This window comes from Pan troglodytes, chromosome 7 (genome assembly GCF_028858775.2).
Source record: "Pan troglodytes isolate AG18354 chromosome 7, NHGRI_mPanTro3-v2.0_pri, whole genome shotgun sequence".
Lineage (NCBI taxonomy): Eukaryota > Metazoa > Chordata > Mammalia > Primates > Hominidae > Pan > Pan troglodytes.
The window spans coordinates 110,059,254-110,086,344 of NC_072405.2; the positions used below are offsets into that span (position 1 = coordinate 110,059,254).

Consider the following 27,091-nt stretch of genomic DNA (forward strand, 5'->3'; position numbering starts at 1 on the left):
GCCAAGGCAAGCGATCTTGAGGTCAAGAGATCGAGACCAGCCTGGCCGACATGGTGAAACCTCATCTCTACTAAAAATACAAAAATTAGCCAGTCGTGGTGGCACACCTGTAGTCCCAGCTACTCGGGAGGCTGAGGCAAGAGAATCGCTTGAACCCAGGACGTGGAGGTTGCAGTGAGCTGAGATCGTGTCACTGCACTCCAGCCTGGCAACAGAGCGAGACTCAAAAAAAAAAAAAAAAAAAAAGTCAGTTGTCTTTCCTTGTACTTACAAATCATAGAACATTGTTTTCATTTAAACCTGTTTCCTACAAAAGTACTAATTATTATTTTTTTTGGAATACTCATATAGTTAAACTGATTTTCTTAGCTGCAGTTAGTGGGTAAGAGTAGAAATAGGACATATATGACCCCAAAACAAATCCAAACATGACCAGACATGGCAATGCTACATGAATAAATATAAATATGTATCAGGAGACTCAGTTGGTAAATGTTACAATAAGTACATAACAAAAAAAAAAAAGAACAAATACATCATATCTTACATTTAAAATGTTGAGGGTATTTCTAATTTGATATATCTGTGATCTCATAAGGAAAGTATATTAAATGAATTGCATCTTCAAACTGCTATTTTGTTCTTTATCAAAAGAAAAAAGGTATGACAATTTATGATTAAAAAAAAAACCCACAAACCAAATTTAGCTTTCATTACTGTCTAGCCATAAGAAGGAAAAAACCGTCAGCCAATACCAAGGTTCTTTGATCTCACGCTTCAACCTTTTTGTCCTCCAGATGAATGAAATGATCCTTTCTCAAATGTTCAGCAGGCCTTTTACCATTTGATAGGAAAATTATTTTTAAGAAGGTTTAAAATGTGATCTGAAAAACCACATTGACTCTATGTGACATATTTGCTATTCTTAGCCTGGTGGAATAAGTTGGAAGTGGATGAATAATGCAGGTTAGAAAGAAAACAGATGCAAAATATTACAAATGGAAAGGTTTTCCAGCAATGAGACTTTCATTTTAGGACTAGGTTTTTGTTGGCACGTTTGGCATTATGACGACTATTGTTTTTTTCTCCAGCTGTTACACATCTGTATTGAAGGTTGGGGCAACTGGCGTTGGTCAGAGCCTTTCAGTGTGGACCATGCCGGGACTTTTATTAGAACAATTCAGTACAGGGGTCGAACTGCTTCTCTCATCATCAAGGTTCAGCAACTCAATGGAGTACAAAAACAGGTAAGTTTCTTTGTGTTCATGACCCAGACACCTCTTAATTATTCAGTGTAATGGAGATGAAAATAATTAATAATTTTTTTTAAATCACAGTGGTTATGCCTAGTTATATCTACTACTACCATGCATGTGAGCATTTAATAAATGCTTATCTATGATCCTGACAATGATGATGGCTTCAAACCCTTTGTCCCACTTCTTTTACAAGAGCTGCTAACAAGCAGTAAAATTTACTGATTTTAGTTTCACCTCTTCTCCCTGTCACCACCTACCTTCTGGTGGAGGTGCTAATGAGCTGTGAAATAGCCAAAAGTCCTTTATTGAGAAGGAAAAGAAGCAAAGAGTAGTGGGAACCCTGGATAATCCACCAGTGGATAACCAAGAGTTGGTTCTCATGCACGTGAGAATGATCTGTAAGGAAGTGCTATGATACTCTCCCATGACAGAGTGGGCCTGGGTCTCCAGCAAGCTTTTCTTTTCCTAGGAGTTAATATTAACTGCAGTAAAAATTCACTGCAGCCTAACTCTTGGCATATAAAACCTCAGCTCTCAGCACATATTTTTACGTATTTTATAAAACTTCCTTTTTGGCTGTTTTTGAAGTTCTAAGACTGCAAAGGGAAAAAAGTATCTGACACTTTCTTTGTGTTCTTAAGATGTGAAAATGTGGTTTCTAAAAGATGTTTTTCAAGCATGGACAAGAGTAGAAAGAAAAGAAGGAAGTATTAAAATCTGAAAACTGGCTTCACTGCACACATAATAACTGGATTTGTCGTTAGAGTTTCAACATATACATCTGGATTGTAACAGTCTACCCAGAGCTTTTGTGGGACATGATAGAAACAGCACTTAGTCCCTGGAAAAGGGGAGCTTCCCCTATGGAGCAGCAGGGGCTATTCTGTTGCTGCATGCCAAGGAGGAATCAGGAAGCTGCTAGTGAGGTGAACAGTAGGACCCACACCGTATGCATTCTTGGTCTGCACCTAATCAAGGAGCTGGACTTGGTGATCTTATTATTGTGGGCCACGGAAATAAAAAGAGAACTCAACTCTAGCAGAGGAGTCTCAGAAAAGAAGCATGGAAGACTCTTCCCAATTAACTGAGCATTCCTCAGAATATTTATTGATTGCCTAAAGTGGAACAAAGTAAAATGGAAAACACCAAGTATGTGAAACAGTCTTTGCTTTTAAATTGCAATTTTATGTAAGCCCAACAATGTTTTCAACTGACAGTAAGTGTAAAGGGAATTTAGAGGTTTCACTGAGAAGATATGACTTGAGCTGGGCTTTGGAAAATATGTAGAATTTGGATTAAGAGAGAGCATTCCAAGTAGACAGTATAGCATAAACGAAGAGACAAATGTGGGACAAATGAGTCTTACTGAAGGATTCCTGCAGGGACCGGCCTACTAGTGTGAGCATTGAGCCAAAGAGAACAAGGAGTGTCACTAACTCCCATCTGCCCTCAGAACACTCTTACATGAATCTGCTGTCAATGAATATCTGCCCAGTAAGTGTATACTGGTTTTCTGATTCTGTCACTCATGGTCTTTCAAGAATGTCTTATCCACCTTTCCATTGAGTAATATGTCTGAGAAAAGGTCATCCAGCCTCTTTGAATAGTTCAGATGACAAGAGGCTCATTCCCTCACACAGCAGCCCTTTCTGTTTGCTACCACCAGCTAAGTTTTCTTCCTGATTTCGAACCAAAAATCTTTCACCATTCCACCACCTTTCCCCATTCCCTAGAACTATGAGGCATATACAACAAGCGCAAAACTTGTCGTGAGAACTCCACAAGTCACCTCTCCTCTACATTATAGCCCTTCAAAAACATAAGGGAAGCTATCGTGTTTCCCCTTGGTTTTCTTCTCTCTAGGCCTTCTCAAATTTGAGTGTGCATCAGAATCCCCTGGAGGGCTTGTTAAAACACAGATTGCTGGGTCCCAACCCCAGAGTTTCAGATTGGGTGTGGTCTGTAATTTGCATTTCTAACAAGTTCCCAGGTGCTGCTGATGCTGCTGGTCCAGGGACCACAATTTGACTACTATAGCTCCAGTCTAAACTTTCCCAGGTGGTTCAGCTCATTTTAGTGTGGCTGCTAGAACATTTATCAGTTACTGAAATGGCAGGGTCCCTCCATAGAGAAATGGTTTTAATGGTATGTCCTCGTAGTCAAGATCATAGGCAACTTGGCTGTATCCCCTTGCTAGCTGTGTGATCTTCAGAAAGTCATTTAAACTCTGTGAATCAATTTCCTCATCTGTAAAATGAGGATAGTAATAGTGCCCTCCTCAGGAAGTTAGTGTGAGGATTAACTGAGTTTGTGTATGTAAAATGCTTACAACGTGCCTGCCCTCCTGCCATAGCCCTATATACCATATTTAAAATTACTCCGATGAAATGTTATCAGGCATGAGTAACACTAAGTTGGACGGTTTTGTATTATAACAATAGTGACTCATTCTTGTATAGATACTATATATTTTCAAGAAACAATGTTAAATTTCAGGGATAAATTAATATATACAGTGTTCCTGCACAAATATTACACATCGCAACAGTATACCTACCAAATGTCATAAAAGTTGGTTATTTGAAAAATACATTTCTAAAAATGGCTGGCAGTTTTACCTCTTCCCTGCCCCCTCACTCACTCAGATACACACACCCACAAGCAAAAATGTTAAATGTCTTTTTCAATTGGATTTAATTTTTGCTGTCAGGGTAGTTTAGCGTTCAGATTTGTTCTGGTTAAAGTACATCAGAGACGTAGGATTTCCTCAATTGGCAAGGTTAGGAAGGAAGAAGGGAACCAAGCTTCAGAAGAGCTTTGTGGATTCTTGTCTCCCTCACATCTTGGCTTCTTTCCTTCTACCCCACCTGGGCCTGGAAATTTGCAATAAACTGCAGCTGCCTAATTACCAGGGCCCATTTGGGGAGGTGAGTATATGCAGATCCCTGATGCACCTTAACACCCCCTGGATAATGGAGAATTGGCTAAAGCTCTTTTTTAACATTGATGCTGGGTTATCTGTGCTCTGCATTTCTTATACCCCTCTAATTTCCCTCAATTGAATGAAAATTGACCACAGAAGATTTTGTGGGAACTTTGTATGTTCTACAACTACTATGTACACATATTTGCTTCCATGTTTCCCATCCTTTTGTTGAAGAAACCTTTACTACTCTAAAATCTCAAATGTACACATGTATGTATGTATAATGGTGTCTTTATATACATACTTTTAATCATGTTTAAGATATCATTTTCCAGTGCATCTGGTGCTCTGGAGTTATTCTTCAATATCACTATTCTTCTTGGCACTGATCTAATAAGAGTTCTGAAACCTGCTAAGTAAAATCATATGTGGAAATCTTCAATACACATCTTTGTGGCTTTGGGGAAGGAGGGGAATTAGTGTGAAACCTGGAAATGTGTATTAAAGAGAAACCGTGCATTTAAAAAAATTAAGTAGCTGTCTTCAACTGATAAATTAATCTTGAAATTCTAACCATAATTTTCAAAATAAAGGCATTGTAAGTTTTGCCACTTTGAAGAAAAGCAGATAGAGCTCTCCTGAACCTAACCCTGGAACAGCCGTGCAAGCACACTACTCCACTGAGTGACCATTTTTGGATTTTCCTTCATCTAAAGTAGCCTTCCCTCCCTGGCCACTTTTAAGAATTTTCTTTTATCAAATTTGAAAGCCTATTTAACAGGCTTTTTAGTTGAAAATGAGACTATAAAAACCCACCAAGAGGATCTTTGTCTTTAAACAAAGTGAGTCCCAGATGGTTGTGGAGATTCTGTGGTTTCTCTGAGAAACAGCAAAATTCTCTTCTAAATCTCCTGGGGTCCAAAGGTTCTGAAGCAAGAGCCATGTGCATATATTGCCAGGCTTGGGCACATCAAGAATAACAGAGTTAAATAATGCTTCAGAGTTTTCAAATGTTTATTTCAAGTTAGGCAATGCTATGGCATCATAAGACTTACTTATCATGAGTGTCTAGTAACCCCTAGCATATGCTAAAGAAAAGTTTGCTTCCTAATTTAGGATCATAGTTCAGTTGACTTTTATGGTTTGTTATTGTGAAAGCATAGTTTTAAAAGATTATGATGGCTAGAGTATCTAGGGGAAATACAACAGTTCAGCACAGCTTGGTTTTACAGATGTGCTCCTTCTAAAGAAAATTCAAATAAGCAGATAGTTGAGAAATAAATGAGAAAAAGCTAAACCTCACCATTCAAATAATGCAAATTAAAACAACAATGACATTTAATTTTTGGTTCCTCAATCTAGCAGGTTTCTTTTGATTAAATAATAGTTCATCCCAGCGTAGTGGCTTATGCCTATGATCCCAGCACTTTGGGAGACTGAGGCAGGAGAATCACTTGAGCCCAGGGGTTCGAGACCAGCGTGGTCGACATAGCAAGACCCTATCTCTACAAAACATAAAATAAAATACATTCGCCAGGCATGGTGGCATGTGCCTGTAGTCCAAGCTACTTAGGAGGCTGAGGCAAGAAGATCCCTTGAGCCCAGGAGTTCAAGGCTGCAGTGAGCTGAAATCTTGCCACTGCATTCCACCTTGGGTGACAGAGCAAGACCCCCATCTAAAAATAGTGATAATAATAATAGTTCATTTATAAATAGTTATTCATATTTATTGGTGTAAATAATAGTTCATTAAAATTGATGGTTACAGAGAACTCTTGATGACATAGGAAAATGTATCGGTTAGGACGCTTTCAGTTTGAAGTTACAAAATATGCTTGTTAATCTTCATAGCAAGTTAATGAGGCAGATACTATTCTATTTTATGTTTATTGTTTCACATAACGAGGAGGAAGAAGGCTGGTTCAGTATTGGCTAAGCAACCCAGTGTTGTATTTGCTTCTCTGTCATCCTCTTAGATTTGCCTGCCTGGTCTCAGGTGGCATTAAAGCTGTATACATCCTCTGATAACAGCTTCTGTGACACAAAAGAAGGGCTTCTCTTCTCAAACTGTCTCCCTTATTATCAAGGTGTAATATCTTTCCTAGAGCCTTTTACCAGTCTTACCTTCTCATATTATTAGCCAAACCAGAGTTCCATGTTTACCCTGATCGATGGCAAAAGGAGAATGGAATTAACAGGATTGGCTTGTACCAATCATGATACAGCCACTGGGGGCCAAGGGAGGTGTCTACCTTCCCTGAGTACTTTGCTGCCTTTTGATACCTAACCAAATCAAGTGAGGGTTTTTAACAATAAGAGGAAAGGAGAGAACAGCTATTGGGAAGAGAAGCAATGGTGTCTGACACATTTATGTTATAAAGAGCAGCCCTTACTTTCTTTTTTATGGTTTCTAACTTTTCTTAATGAGTAGATATTAATTTTATGAGAGACAGACTATCAGGGTGATGATCAACAAACTCTGGGCCAGACTTACTGGGTAACACCAAGCAAGTTATTAAATATCTCTGTTAAATTTTCTCTCTGTTAAGATGGGGAGTCATAGTAGCACCTACTTTATAAGGTTGCTGTGAGAATGTGTTCTCCAGAAAAACAGCACTGATGAGGGGGTGTGTGTGTGCACACCCATGCATGCACACATGTACATGCATGGGTGTGTGGGAAAAGAATGATTTATTATAAATTGACTCGTGATTATGAAACATGACATAATCTTAGAGAAGTCCCAAGATCTGCAGTCAGCAAGCTGCAGACCCAGGAGAGCCAATGTGTAGCTCCCATCTGATTACAAAGGCCAGAGAACCAGGAGAGCGAATAGTGTAAGTTCCAGTCCAAAGTCTGGCAAGTTCAAGACCCGAGAAGAGCTGATGCTTCATTCCAAGTCCAAAGGCCAGAAAAGACCAATGCCCTAGCTCAAGCAGTCAGGCAAAATGAGTTTCCTCTTACTTAGCCTTTTCCTTCGATTGGGTCTTCATTTGGTTAGATGAAGCCCACCCATGGTGGGGAAGACAATCTGCTTTACTCAGTCTACCAATCCAAATGTTCATCTCACTCAGAAACACCCTCACACACACACCCAGAATAATGTTTGACTAAATGTCTGCTCATACCATGACCCAATCAAGTTGACATACTAAAATTAAACATCATATGCTTAGACTTGTACATATACTGTGTATGTGTGTGTGTGTTATTCTGGAAAAATATTACAAATAGGAAATTCAGTATGTGAAAGTCCTATTTTCTCCAATCATGGTGAATATTCATATTACAGAAGGATTTGCTTTGTGAAAGAATTCACCACCATATTAAATTTTGCATTATATTTTCAATTTCAACCAATTTAAGAAAACATTTGTTGTTTTTTGTAGAAATAGGGTCTTGCTCTGTCACCCAGGATGGAGTACAGTGGTGCAATTACAGTTCACTGCAGCCTTGAACTCCTGGGCTCAAGTGATACTCCTGCCTCAGCCTCCCAAGTAGCTGTGACTACAGGCATACACCACCATACCTAGCTAATTTTTAAATTTTTTGTATAGATGGGATCTTGCCATGTTGCCCAGGCTAGTCTCAAACTCCTAACCTTGGCCTCTACCAGGCCCCCCCATTTGTTTTCTCTCTCTCTCTCTCTTTTTTTTTTTTTTTTAGACGGAGTTTTACTCTTGTTGCCCAGGCTGGAGTGCAATGGTGTGATCTCGGCTCACCACAACCTCCACCTGCCAGGTTCAAGTGATTCTCCTGCCTCAGCCTCCTGAGTAGCTGGGATTACAGGCATGTGCCACCATGCCCAGCTAATTTTGTATTTTTAGTAGCAATGAAGTTTCTCCATGTTGGTCAGGCTGGTCTCGAACTCCCGACCTCAGGTGATCCACCTGCCTTGGCCTCCCAAACTGCTGGGATTACAGGCGTGAACCACCGCACCTGGCCAAGACCCCCATTTCTTAATACCTACTATGAACTATACTCTCTTACCTGGGTGTAAAGTTGAATAACCCATAGGTTTAGTGGATAAATCTGTGTGTTTATAAAGATAAAACTTACACAGTTTAGGCCAGGCACAGTAGCTCATGCTTGTAATCCCGGCATTTTGGGAGGCTGGGGTGTGAAGATTACTTGAGCTCAGGAGTTTGAGACCAGCCTAGGCAACACTGAAACCCCATCCTACAAAAAAACACAAAAGTTAGCGAGGTGGGGTGGTGCATTCCCTGTAGACCCAGCTACTCTAGAGGCTGAGGTGGGAGGATTGCTTGAGCCTGGTAGATTGAGACTGCAGTGAGCTGTGATCATGCCACTACACTCCAGCCTGGGCGAAAGAGCAAGACCCTGTCTAAAAAAAACTAAATAAATAAACTGAATAAAATAAAAAAAATTAGATATCTGCATCAAAGATTTTGTATTATCTGTTTATACAGAGATTTCTTACTAGATAAGAGTGCAATAAACCCTTGAAAATCAACTTCAAGGAATAGATTGATCACAATTGCCCTCTCAGTTACCAGAGCTAAATGATTTTCAATTCCCAGTCTTTTCCATTTCTACTTCACTTGACAAGATTCACTGCCACCTCCTGGGCAGGCACTTCTCTTATGGCTTCAGCAAAACTACTGTCCCCTGATTCACCTCTGTTCTCCTTCATCCCTTCTTCTCTGGCCCCATTTTCTAGCTTTTCACCCCGAGTCTGCCCTTGGAGTATTGGTCAGTTTCTGGGTTTGAGCTTCTACCCTCTCTTTCAGGTAAACTATCTTCTGCTTGTGCATGTTTGCAAGGCTCTTCTTTCACTAATCATTATCTCCACCTCCACATTTTCTCTGGCCAGCACCTGAGCAGCATTTCTAATTGAGTACTGGACTCCTACATGTCTGTCCTTTAAATACTGCGAACTCAACATGGCCAAAGCAAAATTTCTTCTTGACTTCAAGTCTTTTTTCCTTCTTGTACTGTTTAAGCTAATTACTTCATTTTCTTTCCATTAACATCAACATAGTTTACTCTGTTTGAATGATAACATATTTCCAGTTAATGAAGTCTGAATTGATGAAGCCTTATATACTTAACTGTCTTTTAGATTATCATCTGTGGAAGACAGATCATCTGTAGTTACTTGTCTCAAAGCATAGAACTAAAAGTCGTTCAGCATTACATTGGTCAAGATGGACAAGCTGTAGTTCGGGAACATTTTGACTGCCTCACAGCCAAACAGAAATTGCCTTCATACATACTAGAAAACAATGAACTGACGGAGCTGTGTGTGAAGGCCAAGGGAGATGAAGACTGGTCAAGAGATGTGTGCCTGGAATCCAAAGCCCCTGAGTACAGCATTGTCATTCAGGTTTGAAAAGAAGTTCAATCTAGAATAGAGCAGCTTTACCATTGAAATTTTCTCAAAATGTTCTTTACTTGTACAGCACTTAATTTATTAAAAAGTGACATATAAAAAAGGGGAGTGAAAGGCTTTGAATAGTACTTCTCAAACTGTTTCCTCCCCATCCCACGACGATACATTTGTATCAGTTCCAGTAGTTCTTACAGCCAAGACTCTGTCCCTCCCAGATGCAAGTGATATCTTGAAAAAGATTCTGCTGCCCCAGGGTTAGGGGTAGGGTGGGACTGTGGGGGTGGTATCCTCCTCACTTAAGGATCTTTATGATGGTCTGTTACTTTATCTCTTCCTCAGTCTTTACCATCATCACTTTCATTCCCATAAAGGATAAATTCTCTTTCATTTTGCCACTTAGTCTTATATCTCTCCTTATGCAAATCTCTTTGTCTTTATGGAAAGAGTTGGCCCGGCTGACTCACTGCACATTTGCTTTCTGCCATAATGAAGTCTGTTTTTGCTCAGTTTTTTTTAATAATGGCTTTTTCCCTAAACTTTAAACTCTTTTTAATCTTCCAAACTGATGTATCTGTGCCTTATTTTGATTAATTAGTAAACTGCTTAGTATTCAGTAGGACCCTTTGCTATTTCATGTGCAGGTGCCATCTTCAAACAGTTCCATTATTTATGTCTGGTGCACAGTTTTGACTTTAGAACCCAACTCTCAAGTGCAACAACGAATGGTGAGTGCTTTCCCAATCCTAAAATATGGTATATGACTCTGACCTTTCCTGTTCTGAAATAAATTAAGGTCAGAGTGACCCAGGGAAGAGATTTATTACAAGTTTGTTTCAGCATCAAACAGCTGGAATACTGCAACAAAGCAAATATGAAAGTTGTTCTATCCTTTTATTTTTATAGATTGTGTTCAGCCCTCTTTTTATCATGAGGAGTCATCTTCCAGACCCCATTATCATACATTTGGAGAAAAGGAGTCTGGGATTGAGTGAAACACAAATTATTCCAGGAAAAGGGCAGGAAAAACCACTGCAAAACATAGAACCTGACCTTGTACATCACCTGACATTCCAAGCAAGGTACTAGAAAAATCCTTCCGTACATTTTACATTTTCCTAGGAGAAATTAAGTAGAAAAGTAACCTTGCACTGGGGGACGGGGGGGAGGGGTGGGTAGGGAGATGGGAGTGGAGGGAGTTTTTTGTATGATTTCTTATCTTATGGGAATGTTATTTTAAAATTGCCCTGCCTAGGGATCTCTCATTCTCATCTGTAGTTTTAGATAAAAATCAGCCTTTCTCATTAAGCTTAGAAATAACCAGCAGGGATCATCAGAACTTTTAATTTAATTTAGATTTCATTGACACATGACTTCTGTGGTGAAAGAAGATGTGAATAGAGATCAACACCCAGGAATTGAGGGGTGGGGGAAGAAAGAGGAAAAGCCAGGGCCCAGATCATCCACACACTGTCCCATAAATGGACTCTATCTACCAAAAAGGTGTTGGTCTATAATACATTTGTAGTTAGATATTTTTCAATAAATTGTATACCACTTTAGAAATCTGATGTTTATTCTTGGTTTTTATTTCAATTTCCTAGAGAAGAATATGATCCTTCAGATTGTGCAGTTCCCATCTCAACATCCCTCATTAAGCAAATAGCCACTAAGGTACACCCTGGAGGCACAGTTAATCAGATCCTTGACGAATTCTATGGGCCAGAAAAGTCGCTTCAACCCATATGGCCCTATAATAAGAAGGATTCTGACAGGTAATATTCTTCAGTGATCTTTTTCTACAAAAATTTCTCAACATTAACAAATGATCATTCACAAAAATATTAAATACCATAAGTGGTGTGTGCATGTATCTGTCAGATTCTTACCTTTTATCATCTAGTAGGTGTATTTTGTAGATTTCTTTATTCATGATCTAGATCATAATTGCATGAAAAGTTGCTTTCTCCTGCATGCAAATTTAGCATTGAAAGATTCTGGTATGAGGAGGTATCATGCAGGAGCATGGTGTGTTTGGAATCTTTAAACATATTTCACAAATATTAAAGTTATCATATTTCATTGAGTCTCTTGGATGTGGTTTTTGGAACAGGAATGAACAGCTAAGTCAGTGGGATAGCCCAATGCGAGTGAAGCTGTCAATCTGGAAGCCATATGTTAGAACTTTGTTGATAGAACTTCTGCCCTGGGCCCTGCTTATCAATGAATCCAAATGGGACCTCTGGCTATTTGAAGGAGAGAAAATTGTTCTACAGGTTCCTGCTGGCAAAATTATTATTCCTCCTAATTTTCAGGTACTATAACTTTTTTAACTAATACGAATTCTTATCTCTCAACAAGTAGATTTTATTGTAAAGTTGCGTTTATGATCTTAACAGAATGAATCAGTTGTGAAAAATTCTTCTTAGATGCATATGTAAGAGGTATGGAATGTTCTTTGATATTCAAGGACTTTTCTGATGTCTTTTTTTTTTTAACCATCAACACTATTGGTGCTTGAGTTACCATTAAATTTGATAACTTGGATTAGTTACATTCTTATTTCCATTGGTATAGGATATTTGACAAGTATTTGGGCTGGTCTATCAGTACATATTAAGGAAATAGAGCCATCATGTGTGCTTATCCATACCCTAGGTACTCTTTGCTGTTCTTCTGGAAATTCTCTGCAATCTGCAAGATATTGAGGATTTCAGAGCAACTGTTTTTGTCAGGGACCCCTTTCCTTTATAGGTGGACTTGGATGTTCATAATTATGGATGTCTACCCAGTTGATAATAACAGTGTGGAATGATTACTGACACAGAGAGAAACCTAATTGCAAACCAAAATATCGCAGGAAGATTTTATATTCTGTCACAAAACCTTCTTTATAAGGCTAGTCTATTTCAAGAAGACACACAAGTCTATTTAAAAAATAGAGTAAAAGTAACTCCTAAATAAAATGTCTTTCTGATACAGAACAATTTCAGAATCCTTTTTTGAGCTCCAGGTCATAAACATCTTTATTTAATTGCATTTTTTCTTTTTTCTGTAAAATAATCAGATGATGTTACCTTATGGAATTGGAATGTTGACCTATGTGGACCTAATGTTGCATATTATTCTCTTGTCAAATGAGATGAAACCTTCAGTTTTTAAAGCCTTTGGTATTTGCAGGGTAGTCACTGTTTGGGTTTGGTTTTCCCCTCCCTTCCATAAATACGAATTCCATTGTGAGTAAAGAAAAAAAATACATTGGGAGCCAAAATAGAATGTACGTTGTCATTACAAAACACACACACACACACATACACACACACACACACACACACACACACACACACACACACAAACCATGGAGGGATATTTGGTTACCTTAGTAGGCCTATTATATAATATTTAAAAAAAAATCCTGAGGATTGAAGTAAAAAATATCAAAGGTAAGAAAATTACTTTATAATTGAGGCATTATTTTTCCAGGAAGCTTTTCAAATTGGAATATACTGGGCAAATACAAACACTGTGCACAAGTCAGTAGCAATTAAACTGGTCCATAACCTGACATCTCCAAAGTGGAAAGATGGAGGTAATGGTGAAGTTGTGACACTGGATGAAGAAGCGTTTGTTGATACTGAAATAAGACTTGGTGCTTTTCCAGGACATCAGAAGGTAAGATCAAAGTCTATGTGGCTGGGAGGAAATAGCATGCCATCCCCTTAACCTGTCTAAAATGAATCTGCCTTTTTCTTTTTGATACCTTTTTCATATTACTTCTTCTAAACAATTTATAACAGTACATTTGATTTCTTAACTTCTTAGACCTCTGTTTTACAGTGCTTTTTTTTCTTTACCAGTGATAAAAGCTGTGTCACATAATTTATCCAATAATTGTTCTATTTCAGAATACTCAGCAGTAACTTGATTTATAGTATGTGGGGAGAAAATGAACTTACTCCAAAATATCCACAAATTGTACTTGGCCTCCTTCTTTAGAGCAGAAAGTAGAGTCACTAACTTTCTGAGCATAGAGTGAAAGGACAAAGGCTCCTCCTGCAGCAAAGTTTATATTTCTGGAAAGGACATCCTGAGCAAAATTATGTGGATCAATTCTAATTCTCTCCTAGAACCACTGTTATATGAGGAAGTTATATTCTTGAACAGTGGACTGGTGTCTATGTTTTTGGAGATGCATACAAAAAACATAAGTCATTTAAATATAAATGGTATGTGCTTTTCAGCATAAATCTAAAGTCTATGAAAACAATTAGCTGAATAATATAACTAATCACATTATGTATGAAAGTACAATATCATAGTGTACCATGCAGAAGTTTTTTGCTGTACTTCTAATATCATCATTATTTTAGCTGTCCAAAATTAGAAAAAGAAGGGATACTTCATCAGAGTAGTAGAATTCAGATTGACCTTTTTCAGGGGAGAAGTTAGATTTTTGACAAGTGTCTTTGAAAAGTCTTTTGAGAAAAGTTAGGGTCATTTGGTGACTTTTTAAAAAATAAATTTCCGTGATACAAAGAAATTGGTCTTTCTTCAGCATTCAAGGCTGGTATCCATTTCCTCAAAGTTGTCTGGGCAACACATGTTTATGCTCTGACGGCCAAAGTACTGTAACATGGGTGTAAATGGCAAAGAGCTGTAAGCATGAATCACCCAAAGTTGAATAGTTGTAAGTTGAGAACTACCATCAAAACCTGGAAAAAATGTTATAATATTCAGTCAACACCCAATACCTCTAGCACCTAACAAAGTAGCCACAGCAAGTGTTGAATAAATGTTTGTGAATCAATGAATGTACTGTTGGAACACATATTGATGTCTAATTATGCTTTGGTAGTGACTCAGGACCTCTTTATACTCTTTTTAGTCTCAGGACCCCTTTATACTCTTAAAAATTATTGAGAACCCCCAAAGACCTTTTGTTTCTGTGGGTTATATCAGTATTTACCAGATTAGAAATTAAAACAGAAACTTTTAAAACACAAGAATATACAAATATATATTCCATTAGCTATCACAGTAATAACATCACATGTCATGTACCTCTGGAAAACTCCACTGTACATTCATGAGAGAATTCAAGTGAAAAAGATTAATAGCATCTTACTATTATTATAAAAATAGTTTTGACCGTAGGACCCCATGCCCAGAGATCCCCTGTGGGTCCCCAGACCACCCTTTGAAAACCAGTGTTCTGATACTATTAACTAGATGGATATGTTTAAGCAAGAAACATCTTCTCTGAGCATCAGTTCCTTACATAACATGATAAGGTAATGAAATGATACATGTAGTGGTTAAGAGCAGCACCACAGAGCCAGACTGCGTGGGTTCCAACCCCCTAGTTAGACCCTCTTCATCTTTGTGACCTTGGGGAAGTTACTTCTTTGTGCCTCACTTTCCTCTTCTGTAAAATGGGGTTAATAATAGTAACTCCCCCACGTAGGTACTGTGAGGATTTTGTGAGTTAATATGTATACAGCACTTGAAACTAGTGGAACACAATATTGCAATATATGAAGGTCAATCCTTATTGTCTTCATTGTCGTCATTACTGAAGTTCTCAGAACTCTCCTTGGTTCATCATAGGCATTAGTGAGGCAGCTGCTGGGAGACCATGAGGAGGAGGAGGAGGAGTGAGGCTGGGTGGAATTCTGCCAAGTAAGATGAGTGGCATTTATTTACATATACATGCTTTCTAAATAAACACTTCGTGAGGTTACTGGTAAAATAACCAGAAAACAAGTCTTTTATCTGTCACTACAGAACAGCAGCAAAAGTAACAGGGCTGCTAAAGCACCATGTTGTAGGCTAAATACTGACAGGGGCCAGAACATTTCTGAGAATGAAAGGAACGCCATTAAATATTCTGGGGAAAAACAAAGGTAAAATTGGTACTGTCCTGGCAGACAATTAGATAAAATAACCTTTTAGGAATACTCAAGAGATTTTGATATGCCTTACAGTATTGTCAAAATTATTTTTTCTCAATTATCTTGTAGTTATGTCAGTTCTGCATTTCCTCCATGGTACAGCAAGGTATACAAATTATTCAGATTGAAGACAAGACTACAATAATCAATAATACACCATATCAAATATTTTATAAACCACAGCTATCTGTCTGCAATCCTTATTCTGGAAAGGAGGTAAGCAAATCATAACGATTCTTTTGTCTAAGTTTTGATAAAGAAACAATAAATAGGATCAACTTCTCTTTAACCTATAGCAAATGAAAAGCTAACCCTGAATGTAGGTAAAGAGAAATTCACTTATTTTTGTTGTAATTAAAACCATGAATGTCATGGTCACTGCTTCCAAGGTAATTAATGAGCAGAAATCCTACCAAGAAGGAGGCCCTGACACACTGCTGGATTAGTCCTGCCTGTGCCCCATCTGCTCAGAGGCTCCAGCCTAGTCCTCTAGCATGCTCACTAGACTCCTACAAGCAGAGACATAGTCGTGAGGACTGGCTCCTGGGTCACATGGAAAAGCACATCTGTCTCACAGGCTGCAGTGCCTGGGGGAGCCATGCAGGCAAAAGGCTAGGGCCTAACTGAGCCGTGGATCTGCGAGCAGTGAGCTCTGTGGTTACAAGGAGAAAATGTGGAAATGTACTAGCTCATTTATGTTAACATCTTGATGGCAGAATATATGGAAAATAAATCTAAGAATTTCAGTTCTTTGAACAATTAAAATGAATAGTTAATATTTTAAGAGAGGAGAGATTTTTTTTTCTCTCCATTACATCTTAGATGTTTTCCCTTTTTTTTTTTTAATTATACTTTAAGTTCTGGGATACATGTGTAGAACATACAGGTTTGTTACATAGGTATACATGTGCCATTGCTGCACCCATCAACCCGTCATCTACATTAGGTATTTCTTTCTTCCCTTTCCTCCCCCTGCGACAGGCCCTGGTGTGTGATGTCCCCCCTCCCTGTGCCCATGTGTTCTGATTGTTCAACTCCCACTTATGAGTGAGAACATGTGGTGTTTGGTTTTCTGTTCCTGTGTTAGTTTGCTGAGAATGATGGTTTTCAGCTTCATCCATGTCCCTGAAAAGGACATGAACTCATTCTTTTTTATGTCTGCATAGTGTTCTATGCTGTATATGTGCCACATTTTATTTATCCAGTCTATCATTGATGGACATTTGGGTTGGTTCCAAGTCTTTGCTATTGTAAATAGTGCTGCAATAAACATACATGTGCATGTGTCTTTATAGTAGAATGATTTATATTCCTTTGGGTATATACCCAGTAATGGGATTGCTGGGTCAAATAGTATTTCTAGTTCTAGATCCTTGAGGAATTGCCACACTGTGTTCCAATGGTTGGTTTAATTTACACTCCCACCAACAGTGTAAAAGTGTTCCTATTTCTCCACATCCTCTCCAGCATCTGTTGTTTCCTGACTTTTTAATGATTGCCATTCTAACTGGTATGAGATGGTATCTCATTGTCGTTTTTATTTGCATTTCTCTAATGACCAGTGATGATGAGTTTTTTTTCAGGTTTTTTGACCACGTAAATGTCTTCTTTTGAGAAGTGTCTGTGTATATCCTTTGCCCACTTTCTGATGGGGTTGGTTGGTTTTTTCTTGTAAATTTGATTAAGTTTCTTGTAGATTCTAGATATTAGCCCTTTGTCAGATGGATAGATTGCAAAAATTTTCTTTCTGTAGGTTGCCTGTTCATTCTGATGATAGTTTCTTTTGCTGTGCAGAAGCTCTTTAGTTTAATTAGATTCCATTTGTCAGTTTTGGCTTTTGTTGCCATTGCTTTTGGTGTTTTAGTCATGAAGTCTTTGCCCATGCCTATGTCCTGAATGGTATTGCCTAGGTTTTCTTCTAGGCTTTTTATGGTTTTAGGTCTTAGTTTAAATCTTTAATCCATCTTCAGTTAATTTTTGTATAAGGTGTAAGGAAGGGATCCAGTTTCAGTTTTCTGCATATGGCTAGCGAGTTTTCCCAACACCATTTATTAAATAGAGAATCCTTTCCTCATTGCTAGTTTTTGTCAGGTTTGTCAAAGATCAGATGGTTGTAGATGTGTGGTGTTATTTCTGAGGCCTCTGTTCTGTTCCATTGTTCTATATATCTGTTTTGGTACCAGTGTCATGCTGTTTTGGTTACTGTAGCCTTGTAATACAGTTTGAAGTCAGGTAGCGTGATGCCCCCAGCTTTGTTCTTTTTGCTTAGGATTGTCTTGGCTATGCATGCTCTTTTTTGGTTCTACATGAAGTTTAAAGTAGTTTTTCCTAATTCTGTGAAGAAAGTCAATGGTAGCTTGATGGGGATAGCATTGAATCTATAAATTACTTTGGGCAGTATGGCCATTTTCATGATACTGATTCTTCCTGTCCATGAGCATGGAATGTTTTTCCATTTGTATGTGTCCTCTCCTATTTCCTTGAGCAGTGGTACATAGTTCTCCTTGAAGAGGTCCTTCACATCCCTTGTAAGTTGGATTCCTAGGTATTTTATTCTCTTTTTAGCAATTGTGAATGGAAGTTCACTCATGATTTGGCTCTCTGTTTGTCTGTTATTGGTGTATAGGAATTCTTGTGATTTTTGCACATTGATTTTGTATCCTGAGACTTTGCCAAAGTTGCTTATCAACTTAAGGAGATTTGGGCCGAGTTGATGGGGTTTTCTAAATATATAATCATGCCATCTGCAAACAGAGACAATTTGACTTCCTCCCTTCCTATTTGAATACCGTTTATTTCTTTCTTTTGCCTGATTGCCCTTGCCAGAACTTCCAATACTATATTGAATAGGAGTGCTGAGAGAGGGCATCCTTGTCTTGTGATGGTTTTCAAAGGGAACGCTTCCAGCTTTTGCCCATTCAGTATGATATTGGCTGTGGGTTTCTCATGAATAGCTCTTATTAGTTTGAGATATGTTCCACCAATACCTAGTTTATTGAGTGTTTTTAGCATGAAGGGGTGTTGAATTTTATCAAAGGCCTTTTTTGCATCTATTGAGATAATCACGTCGTTTTGGTCATTGGTTCTGTTCATGTGATGGATTACATTTATTGATTTGTGTGTGTTGAACCAGTCTTGCATCCCAGGGATAAAGTTGACTTGATCTTGGTGGTTAAGACTTTTAATGTGCTGCTGGATTCGGTTTGCCAGTATTTTATTGAGCATTTTCGCATCAATGTTCTTCAGGGATATTGGCTTGAAATTTTCTTTTTTTGTTGTGTCTCTGCCAGGTTTTGGTATCAGGATGATGGTGGCCTCATGAGATGAGTTAGGTAGGAGTCCCTCTTTTTCTATTGTTTGGAATAGTTTCAGAAGGAATGATACCACCTCCTCTTTGTACCTCTGGTAGAATTTGGCTGTGAATCTGTCTGGTCCTGCGCATTTTTGGTTGGTAGGCTATTAATTACTGTCTCTATTTCAGAACTTGTTTTTGATCTATTCAGGGATTTGACTTCTTCCTGGTTTAGTCTTAAGAGGGTGTATGTGTCCATGCATTCATCCATTTCTTCTAGATTTTCTAGTTTATTTGCATAGAGGTGTTTATAGTATTCTCTGATGGTAGTTTGTATTTCTGTGGGATCAGTGGTGAGCTCCCCTTTGTCATTTTTTATTGTGTCTGTTTGATTCTTCTCTCTTTTCTTCTTTATTGGTCTGGCCGGCAGTCTTATCTATTTTGTTGATCTTTTCAAAAAAAAAAAGCAGCTCCTGGTTTCGTTGATTTTTTTTTTTGAAGAGTTTTTTATGCCTTTATCTCCTTCAGTTCTACTCTGATCTTAGTTATTTCTTGTCTTCTGCTAGCTTTTGAATTTTTTTGCTCTTGCTTCTCTAGTTCTGTTAACTGTGATGTTAGGGTGTCAATTTTAGGTCTTTTCCACTTCTTCCTGTGGGCATTTGGTGCTATAAATATCCCTCTAAACACTGCTTTAGCTGTGTCTCAGAGATTCTGGTATGTTGTGTCTTTTTTCTCATTGGTTTCAAAGAACTGACTTATTTCTGCCTTAATTTCATTAGTTACCCAGTAGTCATTCAGGAGCAGGTTGTTCCGTTTCCATGTAGTTGTGTGGATTTTAGTGAGTTTCTTAATCCTGAGTTCTAATTGCACTGTGGTCTGAGAGACTGTTTGTTATGATTTCTGTTCTTTTGTATTTGTTGAGTGTTTTACTTCCAATTATGTAGTGAATTTTAGAATAAGTGCTAGGTGGTTCTGAGAAGAATGTATATTCTGTTGATTTGGGGTGGAGAGTTCTGTAGATGTCTATTAGGTCCTCTTGGTCCAGAGCTGAGTTTAAGTCCTGAATATCCTTGTTAATTTTCTGTCTTGTTGAGCTAATATTGACAGTGGGTGTTAAAGTCTCCCACAATTATGGTGTGGGAGTCTAGGTCTCTTTGTAGGTCTCTAAGAACTTGCTTTATGAATATGGGTGCTCTTGTATTGGGTGCATATATATTTAGGATAGTTAGCTCTACTTACATTGATCCCTTTACCATTATGTAATGCCCTTCTTTGTCTTTTTTGATCTTTGTTGGTTTAAAGTCTGTTTTATCAGAGACTAGGATTACAACCACTGCTTTTTTTTTTTTTTTTTTTTTTTTTTTTTTTTTTTTGCTTTCCATGTGCTTGGTAAATATTCCTCCATCTCTTTATTTTAAGCCTATGTGTGTCTTTGCACATGAGATGGGTCTCCTGAATACAGCACACTGATAGGTGTTGACTCCTTATCCAATTTGCCAGTCTTTGCCTTTTAATTGGGGCATTAGCCCATTTACATTTAAAGTTAATATTGTTATGTGTGAATTTGATCCTGTCATTATGATGCTAGTTGGTTATTTTGCCCATTAGTTGGTGCAATTTTTTCATAGTGTTAATGGTCTTTACATTTTGGTTTGTTTTTGCAGTGACTGGTACCAGTTTTTCCTTTCCATATTTAGTGCTTCCTTTCAAGAGCTCTTGTGAGGCAGGCCTGGTGGTGACAAAATCCCTCAGCATTTGCTTGTCTGTAAAGGATTTTATTTCTTCTTCACTTATAAAGCTTAGTTTGGCTGGATATGAAATTCTGGATTGAAACATTTTCTTTGAGAATGTTGAATATTGGCCCCCACTCTCTTCTGGCTTGTAGAGTTTCTCTTGGCCGAGAGATCCACTGTTAGTCTCATGGGCTTCCCTTGTGGGAAACTGGATCTTTCTGTCTGCCTGCCCTTAACATTTTTTCCTTCATTTCAACCTTGGTGAATCTGACGATTATGTGTCTTGGGGTTGCTCTTCTTGAGGAGTATCTTTGTGGTGTTCTCTGTATTTCCTGAATTTGAATGTCAGCCTGTCTTGCTGGGTTGGGGAAGTTCTGGATAATATCCTGAAGTGTGTTTTCCAACTTGGTTCCATTCTCCCCGTCACTTTCAGGTACACCAATCAAATGTAGGTTTGGTCTTTTCACATAGTCCCATATTTCTTGGAGGCTTTGTTCGTTCCTTTTCATTCTTTTTTCTCTAATCTTTTCACGCTTTATTTCATTAAGTTGGTCTTCGGTCTCTGATATCCTTTCTTCCACCTGATCAATTCGGCTATTGATACTTGTGTATGCTTCTCAAAGTTCTCGTACTGTGTTTTTCAGCTCCATCAGGTCATTTATATTCTTCTCTACACTGGTTATCCTAGTTAGCAATTCATGTAACCTTTTATCGAGGTTCTTAGCTTCCTTGCATTGGGTTAGAGCATGATCCTTTAGCTCGGAGGACTTTGTTATTACCCATCTTCTGAATCTACTTCTGTCAATTTGTCAAATTCATTCTCCGTCCAGTTTTGTTCCCATGCTGGTGAGGAGTTGTGATCCTTTGGAGGAGAAGAGGCATTCTGGTGTTTGGAATTTTCAGCCTTTTTGTGCTGGTTTTTCCTCATCTTCATGGATTTATCTACCTTTGGTCTTTGATGCTGGTGACCTTCAGATGGAGTTTTTGCGTAGTTGTCCTTTTTGTTGATGTTGATGCTATTGCTTTCTGTTTGTTAGTTTTCCTTCTAACAATCAGGCCCCTCTTCTGTAGGTCTGCTAGAGTTTTCTGGGGGTCCACCCCAGACCCTGTTTGCCTGGGTATCACCAGCAGAGACTCCAGAACAGCAAAGATTGCTGCCTGCTCCTTCCTCTGGAAGCTTTATCCCAGAGGGGCACCCACCAGATGCCAGTTGGAGCTCTCCTGTATGAGGTGTCTGTCAACCCCTGCTGGGAGGTTTCTCCCCGTCAGGAGGCTCGGGGGTCAGGGACCCACTTGAGGAGGCAGTCTGTCCCTTAGCAGAGCTTCAGCACTGTGCTGGGAGATCCACTGCTCTCTTCAGAGTTGGCAGTCAGGAACGTTTAAGTCTGCTGAAGCTGTGCCTACAGCTGCCCCTTCCCCCAGGTGCTCTGTCCCAGGGAGATGGGAGTTTGATCTATAAGCCCCTGACTAGGGCTGCTGCCTTTCTTTCAGAGATGCCCTGCTCAGAGAGGAGGAATCTAGAGAGGCATTCTGGCTACAGCGGCTTTGCGGGGCTGTGGTGGGCTCTTCGCAGTCCGAACTTTCTGGAGGCTTTGTTTACACTGTGAGGGGGAAACCACCTACTCAAACCTCAGTAATGGTGGATGCCCCTCCTCCCACCAAGCTGGAGCATCCCAAGTCAACTTCAGACTGCTGTGCTGGCAGTGAGAATTTCAAGCCAGTGGATCTTAGCCTGCTGGGCTCCCTGGGGGTGGGATCCACTGAGTAAGACCACTTGGCTCCATGGCTTAAGCCCCCTTTCCAGGGGAGTGAACGATGCTGTCTCGCTGGCATTCCAGGTGCCACTGGGGTGTGAAAAAAAACTCCTGCAGCTAGCTTGGTATCTGCCCAAATGGCCGCCTGGTTTTGTGCTTGAAACCCAGGGCTCTTGTGGTGTAGGCACCAGAGGGAATCTCCTGGTCTGTGGGTTGCGAGGACCCTGGGAAAAGCGTAGTATCTGGGCTAGATAGCACCGTCCCTCACAGCACAGTCCCTCATGGCTTCCTTTGGCTAGGGGAGAGAGTTCCCTGATCCCTTGCGCTTCCCGGGTGAGGCGACACCCCACCCTGCTTCTGCTCACCCTCCTTGGGCTGCACCCACTGTCTAAACAGTCCCAGTGAGATGAGCCACCTACCTCAGTTGGAAACGCAGAAACCATCCACCTTCTGTGTTGGTCTCGCTGGGAGCTGCAGAACGGAGCTGTTCCTATTCAGCCATCTTGCCGGGGAATTGGTGTTTTTTTCTTTTTTCTTTTTTTTTTTTTTTTTTTGAGATAGAGTCTTGCCCTGTCACCCAGGGTGGAGTGTAATGGCATGATCTTGGCTCACTTCAACTTCTGCCTCCTGGGTTCAAGCGATTCTCCTGCCTCAGCCTTCTGAGTAGCTGGGATTACAGGTGCCCACCACCACACCCAGCTAATTTTTGTATTTTTAGTAGAGATGGGGTTTCACCATGTTGGCCAGGCTGGTCTCAAACTCCTGACCTCGTGATCTACCTGCCTCAGCCTCCCAAATTGCTAGGATTACAGACATGAGCCACTGGTACCCAGCCGTAAGGAGAGGTCTTAAGAGAACTTAAAAACAGAAAATGTTAAGTGGTATGCTATTGAAACTGTCTTATAGGAAAGTATTATCTTTCTTTACCTTTGTCTGCACTTTTACCTCCTGCTTTCAGCTCCTAAAAATTATGTTAGATTAATCAAATAGGATAAAAGTCTTATACTTTTAAGCTTACAATGCATTGTGGTAAAGTCAGCCCTCTGTCTCTGTAGGTTCCATAGTTATGGATTCAACCAAACATAGACCAAAAATATTCAGGAAAAAATAAACTAACAATACAACAATTTTTAAAATACACATTTTAAAATACAATATAACAATTGTTTACGTAGCATTTACATGTTATCAAGTATTACAAGTAATATAGAGATGATTTAAGTTATACTGTAGGATGGCACAGTTATATACAAGTACTACGCCATTTTTGTATAAGGGACTTGAGCATCCGTGGTATTCTCACTGCTTCTAATTATTTCATTAGGACATTCTCATGGGGACAGGATTCATAATATTCCCATGTCCCCAACCCAGCCTCTTTCTAAAAATGCATAGTTATAGATGGTGTCTTAGAAGATGTGCTTTACGGGGCCAGGCATGGTGACTCATGCCTGTAATCCCAGCACTTTGGGAGGCCGAGGTGGGCGGATCACTTGAGGTCAGGAGTTTGAGACCAGCCTGGCCAACATAGTGAAACCCCATCTCTACTAAAAATACAAAAATTAGCCGGGCATGGTGGCATGTGCCTGTAGTCCCTGCTACTTGGGAGACTGAGGCATGAGAATTGCTTGAACCCAGGAGGCAGAGGCTGCAGTGAGCCGAGATGGTGCCACTGCACTCCAGCCTGCGTGATGGAGTGAGACTGTCTCAAAAAAAAAAAAAGAAAAGAAAAGAAGATATGCTTTAAAAAGTTTAATTCTGCTGTATTACTGTAGCTAATGTGCTCTCTGCATTTTTTTTTTTTTTTTTTTTTTTTTTTTTTAGTATTTTCGTGTTCCAGACAGTGCTACTTTTAGCATTTGCCCAGGTGGAGAGCAGCCTGCTATGAAATCCAGCTCCCTTCCTTGCTGGGACTTGATGCCTGACATCAGTCAGTCAGTACTGGATGCATCCCTGCTTCAGAAACAGATCATGCTGGGCTTTTCTCCTGCCCCAGGTGCTGACAGCTCACAGTGCTGGAGCCTGCCAGCTATAGTTAGACCAGAGTTTCCCAGACAGAGTGTGGCAGTACCCCTCGGGAATTTCCGGGAAAATGGATTCTGTACCAGGTATTTTATGTTTATATAAATGTCTGTCTTCTTTGCTTGTCAGTCTAGCTGTTCATCTAGATGCCAAGAGAGATAGAATGGTCGCAGGGCTCCCCATATGTAATATTAGGCTTTATTTTTAATTACTTCTAGACATTGTATACAGTGGGTCAAGTGTTATAATCACATATGGCTTGTCCCAGCATACTACTTAAGGGATTTTTCCCCTTATGGAGCTTACGCTGGGGGAAATGATGGTACTTGTACCACAGAATGTCATTATATGAAAAGATCATATGTATCATCATACAAATAGCATCATATGAAAAGATCATATCATAATGAAAAAATTACCTGTTATGAGTTCTTAGCCTCCATAAAATTATAAGAAATAAGGGTTAAAATATGAGCAAGTCAAGTTGGAAGACCTTTTTCTTTTCCCATATTTTACTTTTACTTCAAAATGGAATTTTTCTCAAAAAAGTCATTAAGAGAGATAACTTAGATAAACACAAGTCACAGAAGACTCTGTTCTGTGGTCGTTCCTGCACGCAAGTTGCTCCAATTACCGATTACCAGTTATGCAAATAACAACCACAGACTCAAACCAGAGACATATAATGGTTTGTTCATACTGGACTTCTATTATGTGGTTGTCTTGCATGTAAAATGTCCCTTCTGCAGCTGTCAAGAATAACTTAGTATATATAACAGCTACAAAAGAAAACATATTGTGCCCTTATGATAAGTACCTTATTTTCATGATTATGAATTTGTAGACTTTATTTGAGATTTAGCAGTGCTAACTCTTTTGATGTAATATTTTAAAAGACAAGAGAGATTTTTTTAATAGTAATATTTTAAATAAGTTATTCATAATGGTAAGGTTCTGTTCTCCACACATCCCTCCTTCGTTCACAGTATTCACAAAATCCTTGATTTTACAAACATTTGTCATCTTTTACACTGTAGAGAAGTGGTTATCCTTACATTCTGGTTGGAGATGTTAAGCATAGTGAGTTTAAGGGTGTTTTTTGAAAGCTATATGAACTTATGTCTATAAATAAAACATTTTTTAAAAAACAAAATTTGAAACAAAACAATTTGGAAATTAAGCTTAAAATTCTGATAATTACAGTATTATTTAATCTTATCTATAAATACTAAGCTAGATATTGGACAGAAAGTACCATACTTGAGTCCTGGCCCTAGCCTTCTTGGCTATCAAAAAGAAGTTATCTGAGTTTGGCTTGCCTAGCTGTTTTAAAATTAGGCTGGGAAAGGAACTTTGCTGTTTATTGAAGAAGTATACTCTTAAAATGAATTTATTTTGTGCTGTCCCATCTCCTCATCTATTTCCTTCCCTCAATCCAACCAACAGCACACATTAGATGGTGTGATTAATGTGCTTTTACCAAATGCTAATGGACCATTCACTTTGACATTTCACACAAATACAATCTTTGGGAAGTACTCACACTGGCAAATGAGATGGATGGCAAATGGAAGCTTTTTAGAGCATTATTGACCCCTTTTAGTCAGCTGAGGGCCACATTTGGCAAATTATCTGATTTCTTTGATTAATTTTGGCAATCATTCTATGTAATTTAGGCTTCAGAGTAATTTCATTTTCCTGCTTCAATGAAATATTCTTTGTGGTAGTCTGTAATCTAAATAGGAAAATTTCTCTCTCTTCATCACAGAAGGCAACCTTTACTCACACAGCTGGTTTTCTAGCTCCAAATAATACAGCTTTGCTCCTGCTAATCAAAATGTACATTTTTTAAGGTGTGATGGGCTTGTGGAAATTGACAGCAAACATTATCAGCCTGCCTACCTTTAGAAAAAAAAGAGCAAGCACCCAAATTCTCTAGTAGTCCTTTTAAAAGAAGGTCAGCTCTTATTTTTATTTTTTATTTTTTTTGATACAGGGTCTTGCTCTGTCACCCAGGCTCGAGTGCAGTGGCACAAACACGGCTCACTGCATCCTCAACCTCCCAGGCTTAAGCCAACCTCCCAGGCTCCAGCCATCCTCCTCCCACCTCAGCCTTCCAAGTAGCTGGGACCACAAGTGTGCACCACAGCACCTGGCTAATTTTTGTATTTTGCTGTAGAGATGGGGTTTTGCCCTTTTGCTGAGGCTGGGCTTGAACTCCTGGGCTTAAGCAATTCTCCTGCCTTGGCTCCCAAAGTGCCGGGATTATAGGCGTGAGCCACCATGCACAGCCTACCAAGCACTTTTCAGGAAGAAGAAAGTACCCTGCCTGGCGAAGGAGTTTAACACACATATGCATGGGGGAAGAAAAGAACAACAGGAAATATTAGCACAAGGTTAGCTATAGTTCTCTCTGGGTGATAGAATTATTTTGTTTGCCTTTAAATATTTTTTCACATTTTATGAATATTATAAATATGTTACTGTTATCAGAAAAGAAATCTCCCCTGAGTTATAAAACAGATATTTTCGAGTTCTGAATGTTGCAAATCTAAATAAACATGTTCCAGAGGAGAGAGCATTCATTTTTTTTCCTAAACATTTCTGTCATTTGACTTGATTCTCTTCCAGGGCTATAGTGCTGACATATCAAGAACACCTCGGAGTGACTTATTTAACCCTCTCAGAAGACCCTAGTCCTCGAGTAATTATCCACAATAGATGTCCAGTAAAAATGCTTATAAAGGAAAACATTAAAGGTATGTTTTATACTATCGAATTTAGATAATACTAAATGTGTATTT

At 39.1% G+C, this 27,091-nt stretch overlaps 1 protein-coding gene across 18 annotated transcripts in view; it reads left to right on the forward strand.

The window, feature by feature from the left end:
* VPS13B (vacuolar protein sorting 13 homolog B) overlaps window positions 1–27,091 on the forward strand; it is an 861,798-nt gene that overhangs the window by 792,396 nt on the left and 42,311 nt on the right. For 17 of the 18 annotated variants that reach the window (XM_054657406.2, XM_063816458.1, XM_024345440.3 and 14 more), the window contains 10 exons: window positions 1,092–1,247; window positions 9,269–9,532; window positions 10,180–10,263; window positions 10,442–10,617; window positions 11,140–11,310; window positions 11,649–11,850; window positions 13,019–13,207; window positions 15,556–15,702; window positions 24,090–24,373; window positions 26,919–27,046. In XM_054657406.2, coding sequence (XP_054513381.1) covers window positions 1,092–1,247; window positions 9,269–9,532; window positions 10,180–10,263; window positions 10,442–10,617; window positions 11,140–11,310; window positions 11,649–11,850; window positions 13,019–13,207; window positions 15,556–15,702; window positions 24,090–24,373; window positions 26,919–27,046 — 1,801 coding nt within the window. The remainder of the gene's footprint in view (window positions 1–1,091; window positions 1,248–9,268; window positions 9,533–10,179; window positions 10,264–10,441; window positions 10,618–11,139; window positions 11,311–11,648; window positions 11,851–13,018; window positions 13,208–15,555; window positions 15,703–24,089; window positions 24,374–26,918; window positions 27,047–27,091) is intronic. The other variant, XM_024345446.3, reaches the window with a different exon arrangement.